Here is an 18518-nt window from a genome sequence, read left to right on the forward strand (position 1 = left end):
GTTATTGCTATTCTTCAAACAAGTACTTATATTTTTAAGGAACATAACAGCAACAATGACCTAATGGGCTGGATGCGCCCAACTCCCTCCCCCCCCCACCTCCTCCCCAGGTTCTGTCTAAAGGGCCAACTATGAGCCGTCTCTGTGGCAATGACCCATGTGGCCTGAGAGACAGCATACACTCCTCTTCCAGGCAGTCAGGGTTAGTGGTCAACACTGGGACATTTTTCTGTATGTGGCTGTGGAGGGAAGAGTCACGAAGGCACTCGATTTTGGCTCCAGGTTGCAGACATGCAGCTAATTACAGTAACGTTAACAAGAGGAATGAACCGATTCCACGGCAGGGGCCGTAATTAAAGCCATGGCTTCCTCGCTTCCTTAAAGTTTCCCACAGTTCCCCAGCAATTCTTTTTCTGATTTTACTTAAAGGATGTTTTTTTTTCCCCCTTCTTCCAAATATTAAATGATACCTGCATGGTTTCCATATTAGATGTTTCTATACACATCACGTAATTTCATGCCTTGATAAGTGATCAAAACTTACAGATCGAAGGCAGATATGTATGGTGCAGACCACAGAAACTTTATATACTTGGTCTACACACCAAAGTCCCAAGGAATCCTCAATGGTGTTATGAGTTTTAGGTTCCTTAGTCAAATTATCAGTAAAGGTGTTTCAAAATGGACGAGGGCCCAGACTTTTACTTGTTTGCAACCGCAGATTCCCAGCAGTCAAAACACTTGGCCTGCAGTGAAGCTGTCAACAGACTCCCAAGGACAAGAAGATGCATAATGGATAAAGGAATCATAAGTATGACCACAATGGGACTGGGAAAAACCAAAAATGATTCTGTGACACCTTGGAAAAAGACAACTGAGCAATATTCCTAGGATAAGGTGAAGTACAAATGATCATCATCTACACACAATAAAAAAGGGTCATCAATCATTGAGCGTGTGCTGGTGTCCAGCAGCAGGAAACGGAACGGAGCACAGCCCCACGCAGATGATGGTGTCGGCGTGCTGCATCTTCCCAGCACATGCATCCTTTCCATAGATGTGGTTTCTAGCCAGATGTCATAACTTAACTTCCCCAACTATCACCGCATTACTCTTTCATCACAACAGAGCGATGAGATGAGAGAGGACAAAACAGGAGGGTAAAGACTTATTCAGCATGCTTGCCTGGCCAAAGTACCCCCCCCCCCCACCACCCACATAAGGGATCCCCCCCAGCTATGTAAACATACAGATTCTGTGTGGGACAAAGAGCAAAGCAGACATTTCTCAGAAGAATCATCCTCAGCTGAAGGGCTAGGGGAGGCTTCTACAGGCATGTGGATACTCTGTTAGGGCATGCCCTGCTGCCGTGGTGCATTAGTATAATTTGTAAAAATAAAAGTCACCACTTTTCACAAGAATGTCTTCAGACAACAGTTCAAAATCGCAACTGAACTGTAATTGTGAACCCTGTAGTTAAAATGATAGATAGATAGAAAGAGAAAGAAAGAAAGAAAGGAAGGAAGGAAGGATGTGGTACAGATGGGCAGACTTGACAAAGTGTATTTTTATCCAGCTTTACTACACCAGGTATATTTTCTTCCTTTTATGATCCTGAACTGTAATCTAACTTTATGCTGGTTAACCTGAATCAACACACTTAAATCCAGCTGTTAAATGCATATTACTGTTAGTTGCCATAGCCATTATAAAGGGTAAAACGCATTTTGCATGTAATATTCTTTACCAACTACATAATTTTTAATGAATAAATAAATGAACAGAAAAGCTAACATTCATTTAAACACCTTTTTTAAAAAAACAAAAACAAAAAACAGCATGTTGCAAATATTACAGAGTTATATAGCCGCCACCTTCAAACACACAGCTGTCTGCTGTTCTGTGACCTGTTGTCTCGTACATTTATGACTGGGCAGGATTTACATTTTCCCTCATTAATCCAAGAGCGACTGCAGTGTCCATGAAGGATAGAAACGTGACAACTTTATTGAATGTGTGGTTCATTTAATTGGACTGAGAAACATACATCACAGTGCAAACATTTCTTTGGCAATTTTTTTTCCTTTTTTTTTTTTTTTTTTTTTAAACAATACAAACCGATGTCCAAATGCAAACTCTGGAACAAAGTAGGGGAAGCAATCGATCTTGCAGGACAGTGGGTCGAGATAAGGCTCAGCCTTGGAGACGGTCTCGGAGACAGACGCTTAAAAATATATATATATATATATTTGATGTGGTCAGAAATAATAAATGCAGTTTTTGCATTCATTGGTTTGCTATTTTGGTGGCCTTTCCTCAGAGTGAACCCTGACTAACCGTTATGAAGGCTGCACCATGGAACAGATCTTTGTTATCAAATGGGAGAAAAGTCACGATGTCAAAAGAGTCGGCCGTGGGGGTCAGCTGGTCAACAGAAAAAACACACGAGTGCCTGAAGAGAAAATGGGGCGATAGGCCTGTCTACAAGCAGGCAGGGGAGGGAATGGAAACAAACCTTAAAAACAAAGAAAGCCCGTCACATGCGAAAAGCATCATGTGAATACATTACCAACCCCCAATCACACAAGTGTTATACTGCACATTATTCACTCTGAAACCACATCTTAACTAACACATGAGTCTATGCTGAAGGAAAAAGGTGACATTGTGACCTACCGGAAAGTAGCTGTAGCCTGTCAGTTATTCAACAGTATCATAGCAACAAAATTATTTACAGGGTATGAACACTATGAATTTAAGCACTAGTGACTCGCTTGAAACAGCCGACTGTTCTCACAGTAACTTGCCAGTAACAGCCAGGGGTTTAAGGTCCTGGGCTGACGTAAACAGCACTCCTCCGTCTAAATAACGTCTGTCTCCCTGGTGAATTCTTTCAGTCTGAGCGGACAGCTTCATAGACGCAACATCACACACTGCAGCTAGCTTGTTTATGCAATGCTGAGAATTTATTTCACGTTAGAAAAATGTCCCTCAGAGTATAGTGAACTATGCGCTTTCATCAGAATCATCCTTTGTGTTCAAAATCCCCCATTCGATTTGACGGCGCCTTACTCACCCCCCACAAAAAAACTTAAAGATCAGCATCTCCTCCCAGAAGGACAGAGTCATATGGCTTTTGTTAGCGGGCAATCAAGGCTATAGTGGAATCTCACATCTACTCCCTGCAGTCACGCCAAATAACGTCACCATAATATAATTTTTTTCTGCATGTCACCATGAGCTCTTGAGACGAGAGCCAGAAACTCAAATTCTCAAAAATGGAAATGAAATGATGTCAGCGCCTTAAACCATGAGCAGTGGGGGTGGGGGGGGACGCTGAGGACAAAAGTAATAAAAAGTGCAGCATTTTACAGTACTGAGCCCAGCATCCCACTTCCTCAAAGAACGTCACCCCTGCAAACATGCCCTCCGACCGGCCAATGGGCGCGCAACACAGAGGAGCCCTCCATTCCAGTCGACTTCCATTAGACATTTAAGGACAAAGTGAGCATGTTGTGCTGCAGAAAGTCACATGACCTGGCAGACGGATCCTCGACTTTGGAGGGACAGCGGGCAATAAAAACAGGCCTGCAGTGAGGTATGGCCAAAATCCTTCAGCGTGGACATGAGTGCCCTTCTCAGTGCATCGCATGGAGACTGGAGAGAATGGACCAGTGTATTGCTATAAATACTGCTTTGGTGCACCACTGAGCGACGTTAAAAAAATACTGGGGGGGGGGGGGGGGGAGTCACTGACAGCACTGAAACATGCAGGTGAAAAGGAGCTCAGGTGAAGTGAGGCGGACCTGGATTTTAACAGCTGTCATACACATGGAAAGGCCTATCTACGTGGCTAGTGAGAAATGTGGTCAGACCACTCATTTAAAAGCTGTACTTATAAAACTAACACAAACAAATGATCATCACAGATGTCAGCGGAGTTACCAATTGGAGAAGAAGGAAAAAACAATTAAGTAATCAGTAGATTTCTTTTTCCATTACAAAAGGTTTTTTTTTTTTTTAAAAAAGTCTTCACATTATCTTCATGTGTAACAAGTCATACAATAAGGGACATACACAATCATAGCTGATACAAGGCACCTCAAAAGTTTAGTAAAAGCTGAAATAACTCTAGTCATTTTATATATAAAATGTCTTCAGAGCAATCATTAAAGGTTCTTTCAGATGTGATTTAAGATTAAAAGGCACATAATGAACGTATATATGAAGCTTTGCATATTGTAACAACAAAAATGCCAAATACGTAAGGCTGTAATTAGTAGCTAAACTGTTAATCAGTGGGAGGGAAAAAACAAAACAAAATGAAACTAAGACATAGCACCAGTTTTCTTGTCTAACCTGAGAAAGCTTTGTAAAACAATATGGCTGACGGTGACCTGTCCGCATCCCTTTCAAACTGACTGCAGTGCGATAGTCCTTTTCTTCTGACCAAGTGTTGGGATTTTGCATAGTGAGTAGGTGCGTGTGGACGGCCCCTCAATGGGCGCAGCGCCCCCTCGGGGCAGGAAGTGGCTACAGCACGCCTATATTAGCAGGAGACTCAGAAACCGCTGTGTCGTTGTCAGTGGTCACACCAAGTCCCAGATGGACAACCTTTGGGGGTATGAAAACCAAGAAAAACCCCAACAAATAATAAAAATAATAATGAAAAATAATAACAAGAATTTGAGGCGCTTGGATGCCAGTGGGTGAGGCGCCCCCTGCAGGTCTCTCATGTAATATAGTGTCATGTTCGTCAGCGTGGGGACTCCTGCTTTCATGCCCCCGGCCGGCTGCCCCCTGCCTCGTCTAAGCACACAGGACAGCACTCTCCTTTTAGCTTGACAGGTCGCTGGCAGGCCACTGGGACACAGGCCTCCACAAAACAGGTGACCTGAGCATTCTGGGAAGGGAGATGGAGGAAGAGACAGTGAGAGAGAGAAGGAAGTGCTGGCGAAAAACAGGCATCAATGCTGGGGGGAGTGGAGGGTAACAAGGGGGGGGTATGGGGGTACGCACTTTGCACTCGCATAACGTGCAGGGGTCCTCCTTCCACCTCTCGGAGCTGGAGCGCTCCCGTCCCTCCGAATCGGTGCACTCCGTGCTGCTCAGGCGGCCTTCCAGACGTTTAATCTGAGGGGGTGGGGGCGGGGTCAGAGGTCACCACAAAAAACTCGCAAGATCAAACCCCCACGAGAGAATCTGCACCTGGTCTACGTTGGATTTCACGCAGATGTCAGTGCAGTGCGGTCATGGACGCGTACTTCGCTTGCAGCCATCCAGGAAGATTCCAGCGTAATGCGAATCATGTGAGCAAACAGACTACGCCGCATTAACCCCACAGCGAGCGTGTTGTGCAACCAGGCAGAGGCGCACTGGTGGATGACCTAATCCCTTTAAGTATGTTTTGCTGCTGACAAGTTAATTAAATCCATGCTCAGGCTACATTGTTCAAATTAGCTCTGTCTAAACCTTCAACACACAGCCAAGATGTGCAACGAGGATCCAGAGATCAGGTAAAACTATTTGTCAACACGGAGGATCTGATTTTATCGGACCTTGTCCCGACTTGCAGGACCTCTATGTTTCAAGCCATGCTCAGTCTAAACAATTAGAAAACGTACCTTTCAAAATCGCCTTACGGGGTCACAGAAATGAATCCCATGTGCTGTGCCGGGGCTGCTCACCTGCTTCCGTAAACTCCTGATGGTCTTTTGCATGTCAGTGACAAAGTCCTGGAAGTCGGTTACTGGGGGTTCAGCGTGCAGCTTCGGGGCGAGGGAGGTGTTCGCAGGCTTATCCTGGGCGTCTTCAGTGCTCCTACAGTAACAACATTAGAAACTCCTCCTAGTAACTAATACTACAGGAATTTAGAGATTTTACTGGTTTGGCTGGAGAACCAAATTCTTGTTGGCTCTAGTAACTGGGGGAGCCCTGATGAGATCGAGTGGGGCTTTCTACCTGACGTCCTCCCCCTCGTTGAGGCTGTTCTCCTCGGCAAAGCTGTGTTCCGCAGAACGTCTGCCACGGAAGTGGTAGGACAAGGTGTTAAACTGGCCCTTTGTCCTGCAGTCTGTGGACAGAATGAGGCACGAGCCAGTTTACAAAGAGCTTCTGTTTCTGTGATCGAGATCCTAAAGACGAAGCAAGCGGGACAAAACAAAACAAATTTGTGCCACAAGTGTTTATGAAGGATCAAACACCAGAACAAAACCAGATCAGCCACGATATGTGTATTTTTTGTGCTGTCAGTCAATTCTCTTAGCATTCGAGTTTTACATCATGTCCACATCACAGAACATTGGCTCCGCATGGTTTTAAAGTCTTTGTCGATGGCAACAGCAGGTTCTTTTTGCGCAAGTCAGCCCCAGGACTGCGTGAGTGTCGAGACATTGCTGATGGATATTTGCGGTCTTGACTCTGATTGGAAAACAATGCCCTGACTGATCCCATTCCGGTCCATTTAAATGCGAACCTGTCAGCATCGAGCCTTAAAACTCAAGGAAACCCAGGAAGAGTCTGTTGAGCAGAAGGCCCTGCGATCACCATAAAATGTCACTAATCTTTAAAACTTTCGCAATGTCCTGTGTGAAACAGCTGGTAAAAATAGGATATACAAGATGGAAAATTTGGACTTTAAAGCACAAACATACTTTAACAGATAACTGGCAATAATAGATGAAATTTAATCCATCTCTGAGCAGTTTTCTCCCAGCTGTGCTCCTGGTACCATTAAGAGTTTGTGAACTTCAACTGCTGAACCTTCATTGAGTTTCAAAAACTCTTTGCTCCTGCCAGGTCACCCGTAGATGCTGTCACCCGTAGATGCTGTCACCCGTAGATGCTGTCACCCGTAGATGCTGTCACCCGGTGCTGTCACCCGCACTGCCGGGATCAGGACCAGCCTGCGCTGGGTATCTCACAGCAGGACATGGACTGGCGCCAATGAGAGGATGCTGGGATCATTGGGAAGACCAGTGTGACTTAAGTGGGTTTGGAAGTCAATGGGCAATGGGCACACACCTTTTGCCTGAGCCTTGGTGTGGGGGTAGGGGGGTGGAGAGGGTGTGAGGAGAGCAGCGCTGCAGGGGCCATGCTGACAGCTGTGATGCATAGCATGGTGTGTGCCAATCAGAACCCCCCATAAATAAAAGAGAAACAGCAATGACAGCCCCCGGGGGTGGGGTGTAAGGCAATATGGCCTCAGCAGTGAGATTATGGATTTATTAAGGTAGCGCAATTATTTGCCACAAATGCTGGTGGGGGTGCTGAACTCCCATAAAAATTAGGACAGATGGCTGCCTGTGCAAATTAAAGGCTCGCGGTCACTTAGGTGAATCCCCACAGAGGTTGAAATGGAAAGGTCAAAGTGACAGGGTGGCCGTGGGGATTCTGCACAGAAATACGCTTCTGGATTTTGACAGCACAACAGCAAAGGCAATAACAAAGGCGTCCACATCCATCGGCCGCCCACATCCATTCACAGATTCTTGCTGGTACTGTGGACTACAGTTGACCCGCCATATAAAAGCCCAGGAGACATTTATCACATTCCCTCATCTTATAAGCCTTAAAACCATAGAAACTGCTGAAAACTTCTGAGATGAACACCATGAGCCCCAGCAAATCAAGCATATTCATAAGTGCCTGCAAATGACTCTGCTCTGAGACGCTGCATTTTAACTTGAGCAGAAAACAGCAGACCGTCTGTGAAGACCGTGCTCACAAACGGCCTGTTTTCTCACCCCAGAAACCAGGACAGAGCTGGAACACTAGCACACCCAAGGGCTGGGGTGGGGGGGAAATTGCCTCAGAAATGTTGACACACAATCCAACAATTCACCCAAGCCACTTTCCTGAACCAGGCAGCTGGGGGGCAGGAAACTCTAATAATATCTCCAAGCCAACAGCTGCCCAGCAGCAACGTCAAAAAATGCATGCGCGTCTCCACGTCACCCAGGCCAGCTGATGAAGCCGACTCCGCCCACTCCGTTCTCCCAAATCACATTGGGGCGGGGAGGGGGGTTCTCTGAGCAAAGCCCTTGTAAAGCCCCCAGTACTCGAGGAATGTAAACCATCTTTGTTTCAGCACAGCCAAATACTCATCCTCAGCCCATTTGCACTCGCCTTAATTACAGGCGGATTAGCAGATGTCTAAATACCCAAACCATGTCTATAAACAGTGCTCAGCTGCACGGGGCCGAGATCGAGCGGAAGGCCGGTGCGGGGAGGACGGTCAAGCCTTAGAGAGGAAGAGCCAATCTGCAGTGTTAATCTAGTATGTGGATACAAGACAGAAACGGGGGGGTTCTGATAAATGGGTTTTTTTTTGCCAAGGAAAGACACTATACAATCACAGCTAATTTTTTTAGATCTGTTGAATTGATTTTGCATGGGCTAAACCACCCGACTACTGGCACACACTATGTAACACTGACTATATTAACGTCACATGGCATGGATGGATTGTACGTTTGGATTCTCTGCCTTTATTATATAGCAGAATTGAGCTGGGAAAGAGATTCAAAATCCCCTGCATCCACTTTTTAATGTAACACGCACACACACACACACCTTCACAGCAGTCTTGCCACAGACGCAGGTCGATTCTGGGCACGTCGTCACAGCTCCCGTAGTCATGGGGCACGCCTGCCACACTGAACACGTCTGACTGCACGCGTGTAATGTTGTCCCCGTTGTCGCACAGCACACGGGCCAGGGATGCTTGCCGCAGCTGCGTCAGCTGGGCAGGACTGAACACGCCTGGGTTCTCGTACCAGAATCTATTTGGAGAAAGAGAGATTAGAATTACAGCCAAGCTGTGGATGGGAAGCTAGCTAACGCAAATCAGAACCCACACACCGATCAACTAAGCAAAACAGGCATTTTTAAAACCCTCAAGGTATGAATTTGAGCTTTTAACCAGTGATCTTAAGATGTTCTCACATGTGGAAAAGTGGGCAAGCAGGCGGTTGTGAAGCATTACCTGTCACCGTCTCTCAGGCGTTTGAACTGCGTCACCAGCAGACACATGAGTGTGGGACCCAGCCGGCTCCCAGGCACCAGGTCCTCCACCATCAGCGCCGGGAACAGGTCGATGTTCAGCGGGGTGCCGTAGAGCCTGCAACGGCCACCGGGCAGGAGGGGTCACTATAGAGCCAGTGTCGGATGATGACACATAAGCCGTAGCGGTTAAGGGCCTGACATAAGGCTGTGGGTTCGAGTCTCATCAGTGGTCCAAGGTCAAGGGCCAAAGGTTTTGTAGTATAAACATATTATAAAGTGACCAGAAACAAAAAAACTATCATCACTACTGTGGACAAGTCATAAATATAGATAATTATATAACATTTTCATTTGTTCATTTCTGTTTTTTCTGTTTGAAACGCATTATATCAAAGAAGTCACCCCCCAACATGATAAATTCACATGACATGGATGAAATTATGTAACTCATTTGATACTTGTTAGATACTGTTTGATACCTTGTAGATTTCATTGAAAACTATAATGGAATTAATTCAAAGATTCAGACTATATGAAAAATTATATGTAAATGAATATATAGATGCTCCTCTACTTACGAACTTTCAACTTACGGACTTTCAGACATACGAACGAAGAGGACTGCAAGTCCAAATTGTGTTCATTGGGCTCCCGTTTCCTGTCCACGATATAAATTTTTTTTTTCTGTGCGGCAATTCCGCCTAGCACGACTTCTAATCCCGCCGCGCAGCAGCGTAGCGTGCGTACTCCCAGCATCCTAGTTCTTTGTACTTGCGTATACCCTTAAAATGATGTTGAATAATGACTTACGAACATTTTGAGTTACAAACGGCCGTTCGGAGCGTATCTCATTCGTAAGTAGAGGAGCGTCTGTATTCATATATAAAATAAATAGTTTTCTAAGCAGCTATGCTGTACCTCTGCAGCTTCTCTCTTACGCTGGGGTCTCTGATCTCGTTCCTCAGGTCGTTGAAGGCATGCGCAGACGTGAGGTTGCAGAAGACCCTGTAATCGTTGTAGGGGGGGATTCCGTGGTCTCGGCCCCGCTGGATATTCATGGCGGCCAAGTCCAGAGCCACAGTGTGTGCCATGGAGAAGAGGCGCTCTGTCAGCTCGGTGTTGAGCAGCTGGGTGGGCACCCTCATCTTGCCCGCCACGCCAAAGAGGCCGCGCAGAAGCGGGTCGATGCCGCCCTCGTTGACGATGCGGAAGGGGGAAAAGAAGGCTTTGTGGAGGGCGATGTGTCCCTGGGCAATGGGCTGGAAGTGCTCGTCTAGCCGGTACAGCACCGGGTTGATGAGAGTGTGACCGAAGCGGAAGGCAGCCGTGGCAAAGGCATTGAAGATGCCGGCATTGACGTTGGGGTTGTAGCTACGGTACTCGCCCAGCATCTTGGTGCCCACCTCGCCCAGTACCTTGGGCAGCCAGTGGCTGTAGGTGATATGCTGCATCTGGGCGCCGACAATCTTGCGTGCCTCGTGGTAGACGGTGTCTCCGTCCCAGTGCGGGTTGAGCCTCAGCAGCTCGGAGGCAATGCGGTTATGCTCACGGAACCATACCGTGTGCATGGTCGTCAGGCCCAGCTGCTCGTTGGCGCGGTGGTCGCCGGCCAGGAAGCATGGGATGGGACTCTCATTCTCGTCCCGCATGCATTCGGTGGGCGGGCCAGTGGCGAAGGGCAGCAGAGGTTTGCCGGAGCGCTGCACGATGCCCTGCCGCAGCAACCCGCGCTGGCTGGCCAGGTCGCGGATCTCGTCGGCCTCGCGGCGAGAACTGCCGTACACGTTGGAGGCATCGATGTAGGAGGTGAGCTGGTTGATCTGCTCACGCGGGAACACGGAGTTCATGAGCAGCGAGGTCATGCCGCTGCCGCACACGGGGCTGGAACGCACGAAGAACATGCAGCGCGCACCGCTGCGCAGCTGCCGCTGGTCGCCGGGTGGGAACATGATGGGGAAGCAGGGCGCGTCGTTGGTGCACGCCGAGCTGCACAGCTGCCCGTCCGAGAAGCGGGACTGACTGAGCGCCACCACCGTAGAGTCCAGGTCGTGGTCCAGGAACTGGCCCCACTGCATCAGCATGTGCGTGTAGCGGTCGTCGGGGGTGATGGTCTCCGTGCCGATCATGGTGGTGGACACGAGACGGGGAAGCGGTAGCGGGAAGCTGTTTTGCACCCTGTCGGTGACGCCGCGGGGCAGGTTAAAGCCGTTGTCGTAGACGGACTTGAGCAGGCGCTCGAAGGCGGTGAGCGAGGCGCCCCACATGGGGTGCTGCAGGTTGTTGCAGGTTCCGTCGTGGCTGCGGTATTTCTGGTGGAAGCAGATGTCCGAGCAGTTGTTGAAGCGCCGGTGGGCCGTGCAGCCCGACAGGTTGCCGATCATGTCCAGGAAACGGGGAGACACCAGGTCATTGTAGCGGAATGCTGGGGGTGAGAAATCGGAGAGCTTGGTTAGCAAGATGGGGGGGAGATCGATCACTGTACACTTAGGCTAAGCTGCAGTAGTTCAGCTGGTGAGGCCCAGTCCTTTGCTGCCATCAATTCTTTTTTCCATCTACTTAAAACCAGAATTCTGGACCCACATATAAAGCAGTCAAAGGCTTGTCTATTTTTGCTGGCTTTGCTCTTATTGTATTCACGGCATCAGAAACAAAATGCTTTATTTATCGGCAAAACTATTTAGTCAAAAGTGTGTGGACAAAAAGAACATTAAGCTCTTTTAATGTCCAAAGAACACGACAAATATGAAATATGTTCCTTAGTTGCTTTATGCTGCCATGTTTGCAAAAAACACGCTGGTTGATAAGTGATGTTCAGGGGATTTTAAGGTAAACGTCGCGTAATCTTAACTGTACCACTGCACAGTGCAAAACTAGCCAGCCGAACGTCTAGCTACCTTGGCACAACCGTTGTGGTAATTCACTGGCACACGCAATCGCAGTCAGCACAATTTCATTATCCTTTTCATTCATTGCAATAGAACAATGTTAATATTTAACATCACCAGCGATAAAGATACTACAAATACTACAACTGTTACTGTTACTACTATTATCATTATGTTCCTGTCAATAAGCACCAGGCTGACGCAACCGGGGCCATCGGTAATCTGGTTCTAACAAACACAAGACGGCATCCTGGAGTCACGGTAGGACAGTCCAGACGGGTGCCGCAGTTTTGCTGACAGGCCGAAATCCCCCGCATTGTGCAAAGAGCCCCGTGGTAACAATAAGCGCTCTTGTTTTGATAAGCATTGAAAACATAGAGTCCTCACATCTGTGACCCGCGGCGACAGAGTGTCTGGTGGGACCGGTGATTAGCGCTGTGACCCACTTGTGGATGGCTGTTAAAAAGGCTGATGAACCCCACCTCCACCTCCAATTAATATCCAAGTATGGAAGCTAAGACTAATAAGTCAGGATGCAGCTGGGGGGGGAGGGAGGGGGGGTGCCTGGGTGATGTCAGCCACTCACCCGTGCCGTTGGTGTCCACCATCAGCCCCTGGTTGACGTGCCTCTGGATGAGGAGCAAGGTTTGCTCAAAGATCTCCCCTGCCCGCGCCTGTTCCACTGTGTAAGGGTCGCGGGGGTACCGGAAGAGGGCCAGAAGCTCCGCGGGGGTCCGGGGATTCCTGAGTTTGACAAGACGCCACCAGAGAGACTTCCTTATACGTTCGAATTTCATTGTTCTATTCATGACTAATTTGACTTGACTTTAGCATCTCATGAGGCAGAGAACAAGCGATACACACTGCCAGTACGCATTTCCTTTCTGGCTAAAATCGTCCCCTGCGCATTCCGTGTTCCTTAAACTCTGATGATCTTAATTTCCTCTGGAGCACAGGTCAGTGACAGCAATGCGCTTCGAAAGCATGTATCCTAGCAGCAGCTCTGCCATGTATCCAGCCAAGACAAGCTTCTGGAGCAGCAGCTAATTTTAGGAAGGCTAATTAATTAGACTGACACTAGGTTCAGAGGAAAACAGGCCACATTCGTGACCAAAACCTCCGCGTACAGAAAACCTGTCTGGGGGCTTTGTGCCCATTTCTGAAATTCTTGGACTATCTGTTGCCCTTACAAGGGCAGTCCACTTCCACCACGTCCAAGGAGTGATTTATTAAGGGATTTTTGACGCTGCGTTTTTTACACGCCGAGACGCTGAGTGCCTTGCCAACATAAACAGCAGCTGCAAGTGAGTCCCCAATGTTTTGAAGCACAACCGAAAATACGGAAAAACAAATTCTGGAGCAAGCTAACGAGGAGCGTTGCTCCGGTCTAAGCTGTCCAACCCCATCCACATGTCCAAGGTTTCAGTACGTCGTTGGTCAGCGTTGCATTTTACATACTGGCTGAAATATCCTGCCTTTCCTGCAGTATGTTCCCATTCCGCTCGAGACAAAAGCAAAAACACACACAGTGGTTGTGCAGGTGTTGGGGTAGACAGTGTGGACTGCCTCCGGGCACTGAAAAACAAGGTGCTCATTAAGAGCCATTTCACAGACGCCCAGATCTTTGTCTCACGCAAAAACGTCACCAAAGACAAGCCAGACCACGTCTCGTTCCATTTCGTATTTCCCGAAAGCTGCACAATGGAAACCTGATTTTCACTGTGGATCTATTGAATTTCCTCTTTGATCCAAACCGTTTGTTGTTGCTTTCACCTGCCCCACCCTGTCCTCTGGTATCTCCTACCGTCACCCCCCACCACCACCTTCTGGTCTCACCATGTGTGTTCTGTTTTCCGGTCGCCATGGTTGTGTTTAGGCACCTCATCTACCTTATTGTGCTAATTACATTGCTGGATAAAAGACGGGAATGTCTGCATGAGAGCTTATTCGTGAGAACTTTCGGCACGTGGCCCGAGATGGAGCTGGAGAATCCAGCGGTGGAGGCCAGGGTTAGGGGGGGCTGGCGACATGTGCTGCAGCTTCATGGTTGCAGATGGTGGGGGGTGGGTGCTCGCCACGGACGCAATGTTTTTCAACAGGCCCGCAGCGGATGTCGCAGGACAAAAAAGGGTTTCCTACATTGAGATAATCCGCAGACAGGAAGGACCACATCCAGCAAACACCTTGCTTTGTAGTTGCGCCCCCAGACTCAGCCTGATCACAATACCAGAACCGGTGCTGGAGCGAGAGACTGAGCACAGGCACCTTGCAAAGCTAATCATTCATCCTGCTACACAAAATAGCTGTGGCGAGTCCACAGTTTGTGGAGTTTTCTGGGGATTTTCTGCATTTGCCATTAAACAGGGGCAGGAAATTCTCTTTGGCCAGAGGCAGCATGTGCCAAACCTGAGCTCAAGAGGCACACGGCCAACAATGAGCCAATCCCGTGACAGCTGTCATCTGGGCCCTCCTCCTCAGCTCTTATAGTTAAATAGGACTGAACCTCCTCCTCGGCTCTTATAGTTAAATAGGACCGAACCTCCTCCTCGGCTCTTATAGTTAAATAGGACTGAACCTCCTCCTCGGCTCTTATATTTAAATAGGACTGAAGCACGAGATAAATCACCAAAGGAAGCCACTGGGACACCAAGCCATAAGATGGATGTGAAAACTTATTTTCCTTAAAAAGAAAGTATTGTATAGTATGTAACTTTTCAAAGTACAATATGAGAACATTACCTAAGATCCTCCACAGTGAAATCAATGAATAAACAATTTCTAAACATTATCAAATCCCACAGATTCACCATGACCAGACATCCAGTTACCCGCCAGCGAACAGCTGCTAAAATCCTAAATGAAATCCGTCAATGTGTCATTCTGTTGGCTTCCCCTGACCCAAAGCGGCATGTGACCGTGCGGCGGCCTACCCGTGGAAGAGTTCCCTCCTAACCCCTGACCCAAAGCGGCATGTGACCGTGCGGCGGCCTACCCGTGGAAGAGTTCCCTCCTAACCCCTGACCCAAAGCGGCATGTGACCGTGCGGCGGCCTACCCGTGGAAGAGTTCCCTCCTAACCCCTGACCCAAAGCGGCATGTGACCGTGCGGCGGCCTACCCGTGGAAGAGTTCCCTCCTAACCCCTGACCCAAAGCGGCATGTGACCGTGCGGCGGCCTACCCGTGGAAGAGTTCCCTCCTAACCCCTGACCCAAAGCGGCATGTGACCGTGCGGCGGCCTACCCGTGGAAGAGTTCCCTCCTAACCCCTGACCCAAAGCGGCATGTGACCGTGCGGCGGCCTACCCGTGGAAGAGTTCCCTCCTAACCCCTGACCCAAAGCGGCATGTGACCGTGCGGCGGCCTACCCGTGGAAGAGTTCCCTCCTAACCCCTGACCCAAAGCGGCATGTGACCGTGCGGCGGCCTACCCGTGGAAGAGTTCCCTCCTAACCCCTGACCCAAAGCGGCATGTGACCGTGCGGCGGCCTACCCGTGGAAGAGTTCCCTCCGGGTGGAGTCAATGGCGCTGTCCACATTGCGGATGGCTTCCTGGATGGACGTGGCCACAAAGAGGTCGCCATTCCTACTCACCTGAGGGACTTAAGGAGATGTTTTGTCAGGTTCACAGGTCAACAGAGGACAGGAAAGCAGGATAGTTTGGATGAATTTGTCCATCACATCATTTTAAGGATTAATAAAAAATAAATGCTAACACTTTACGTGAGGGGACACAAATAATACAGTAGTACATTCTTACCTAAAGAATTAATTAATCACAAACTAAGTGTTAGTTGCATACTTATCCCATGTTCACTCATCATTAATCAACCATAACATTTCATGCAGTTACTACATGTGTTCATGATTTGTACTTGAGTAGTAACTGAGTTACTAAGGTATTTGTGCCCCTCAAGTAAAGTGTTACCAAATAAACAATGAGGATAACCCTCTCTATGTGAAGCAGGACCTTTGAAACCTAAAAAACCTCTGACAACCAAAATAATAATAATAATAATAAAAAGGTTCACTTATTAGGGACAAGAAAAAACTGGAAGCCTGAAAAACGGATGCTGCAATTTGTCAGAGATAGTCCAGTGGAGGGAGAATTCCACGTTTCCTGTTGAACATTCCAGTGACCCTAAGATGCTTGGCGTCCAAGCTGCTATCATACACATGCTGTGCCATTGCTCTCGAGTTTCCAACTTCTCGGCTCGCACTGAGCCAGCTAAACCAACCGACAGCGTTAATCCGCAACCGGAGCGCGCAAGCTGGAGTAATATAATACAGAGCAGCACGTTCACTTAATTCTGGTGGGAGAAGAGCAGCGGTCTGCAGGACGTCTAACGGCAACAGCAGTGCTCCAGTGACACCAGGTAGGAGCGAGGAGCGACCAGGCCAGCATGGCACCGCACATCCCTGCCAGGAATTGTAGGATAAAGGGAGGGAATTTGCCCGGTGAGGGCTGTCGCCAGGGTGTATTGCTAAGGCTGATGACCAGATTACGGAGGGAGAAGGTTATGGTTTCAGTCAGAAAATCTGGAAGTATCAGCAGTGAAAAGATGAGAATCAGAAAAGTAACCCAGCTTCCAGAATCCTTGGCCGTCCTTGTGTTGGGCAGACCGTTCACACCTGCACTTACCCTGGACTGTAAGCACCATGCTGACTGAGGAGTAGCCAATGCTGTTGCGGGCTATGCACTCATAGCGCCCCCTGTCTGCCAGGCCCACGTCCCTCACTTCCAGGAAGCCCTCGGGACTGATGTGGAACTTGCCACTCTCTGTGATTTGAATGCCGTCCTGGGATTTCGACGACCGGCGGGAAGTGGAGGGGGGAAGGAGTCAGGTGAGGAACGGAGGGCAGCAACAGACAGAAACATTACAAAAATGAGCATGTCTATCCAAAGTACCTCCAAGAATTTGCTTTTTACGGACGAATACCTGCCCTGAAGTACCCTTACAAACAACCAATCAAAGCGCCCTGAGAAGGAATCTCTGCCCAAGCTTTCATCCCATTGGTTGAAAGCTGTCACACCGGCACAAAGGGCGGGGCGCCAGTCGCCGCGGTGACTGAGTGACAGGCGTCTAACCTTGTTCCACGTGATGACAGGCTCAGGTTCTCCCAGAGCGCTGCACGGAACCTGCGCATCCGTGCCAGACTCCACCGTCATGTCCCTTGGAGCATTTGTGAAAACAGGCGTTACTGATGATTTAAAAACATGTGTTAATGATTACATCAATGCTTGCGGTGATTTAAAAAAAAAGAAATGCAAAATCCCTATCCAGAGGCAAAGCTTGTGCATAATAGAATTGATTAAATGCATAAATGTGTCACGACCTTGAGCTTACTATGCAAAAAGGTTCAATACCTCTTATCTTGTTCCAGTTAAAATACGTGAATGGATACACATTTTTAAGCATATTTATTTAGGACACAGAGTTAAGACTTTGCCGTAATCCAGCCAATTGTACTTTCTAAAAAAACAGCGCTTGTCTGGGGAGGCTGGGGTTATGTTTTTTTTTTTTTTTTTTTTTAAATACAGGATGAATTCATAATCATACGAGTTACCATGGAAACCCTCAAACTGTACACCTAGCGACCTTTGGATTACTTATTAACCTGAGACACCAATACTCTCACCCTTGGCTCAAACCCTGAGCAAAGAGCTATATTAATGCTTATATGTGAAAGGAAAATGGATTTTAACAAAACAAAAGAAATACCCCCCCCCCCCCCCAAAATAAAAACCCAGATCAGAAGAAACCACACATCCCCATTAACCCCCCCCATAAATACCAGGGAGCATGAGGTTATAAATGGCCACACTATGTAGCCACATTGGATTCATATGCATCCGACAAACAAGACCAGGTTTTTTTTTCTTGATCATTTTGGATCCTGCGTTTTAGCACTGTGTTAACAGCCAGTCATCTAGCCGGGAATTAGAGACACGGGCTTTTCTGGGTCGCTTCCTTGCTTTGTAATCAAGCCAAAGAGAGAGAGACCCTACCACTTATCCGTCTTTTGTGCCTTAAGCACGTGTTGTTTTCGTAATTTTAGGCCTTCCCAGCTCGCGTATGACAAATTACCCTCAGAGTCTCCGCAACGCTGCTCCCCCAGACTTTAGTGTCTCATGTCGCTACTTTTAAAACCGTCATATAAACTAAAGGAACAAATGTTTGCACTAAGGGGACAAAACTGCTGGCAGGTCAAGAAAATGTGGCCCCATTAGAATTTTCTTTGAGAATTTAGCCGAAATAAATGTTATGTGGCTGTAAGGTTTCCACAGCAACAAGTGTCAGATTCCTTTTTTATTGCACGTTTCTTCCCCAGTTAGGACCTCATAATATTCTCGAATGTCTCATCATTCTTGTTGTTAGTCTGAGCCCTAGAGTATTATCAGTGACATCAGTGACAAGTTTTAGGCTGGCAAACCATGCGGCACAGGTGGGTGACACTGGGCCAAAAACGTTGTGACTCCAGGCCAGCGGTATAACTGAGACAGCACAAGGTGCCAGGCTTCACTAATTACATCTCGTTACCTTAAATTAAGTCTAATTAACTGTTAAATCATTAATCGGAGGACTTGGCATAGTGGTGCCGATTTTATATCTTGCAGCCAGTCAGAATGT

General features: G+C 47.9%; 1 protein-coding gene across 2 annotated transcripts in view; it reads right to left on the reverse strand.

Moving 5' to 3' along the window:
- Window positions 1-1739: 1739 nt before the first annotated feature.
- pxdn (peroxidasin) overlaps window positions 1740-18518 on the reverse strand; it is a 41106-nt gene continuing 24327 nt past the window's right edge. For both annotated transcript variants that reach the window (XM_023807663.2, XM_023807654.2), the window contains 11 exons: window positions 16976-17088; window positions 16529-16685; window positions 15380-15488; window positions 12478-12635; window positions 9925-11428; window positions 8987-9121; window positions 8575-8783; window positions 5962-6073; window positions 5688-5820; window positions 5020-5133; window positions 1740-4903 (listed from right to left, as the gene is read on the reverse strand). In XM_023807663.2, the coding sequence (XP_023663431.2) occupies window positions 4778-4903; window positions 5020-5133; window positions 5688-5820; window positions 5962-6073; window positions 8575-8783; window positions 8987-9121; window positions 9925-11428; window positions 12478-12635; window positions 15380-15488; window positions 16529-16685; window positions 16976-17088 (2870 nt within the window). In that variant the 3' untranslated portion in view covers window positions 1740-4777. The remainder of the gene's footprint in view (window positions 4904-5019; window positions 5134-5687; window positions 5821-5961; window positions 6074-8574; window positions 8784-8986; window positions 9122-9924; window positions 11429-12477; window positions 12636-15379; window positions 15489-16528; window positions 16686-16975; window positions 17089-18518) is intronic.

The sequence above is a fragment of the Paramormyrops kingsleyae genome, chromosome 14 (genome assembly GCF_048594095.1).
Source record: "Paramormyrops kingsleyae isolate MSU_618 chromosome 14, PKINGS_0.4, whole genome shotgun sequence".
Taxonomy (NCBI): domain Eukaryota; kingdom Metazoa; phylum Chordata; class Actinopteri; order Osteoglossiformes; family Mormyridae; genus Paramormyrops; species Paramormyrops kingsleyae.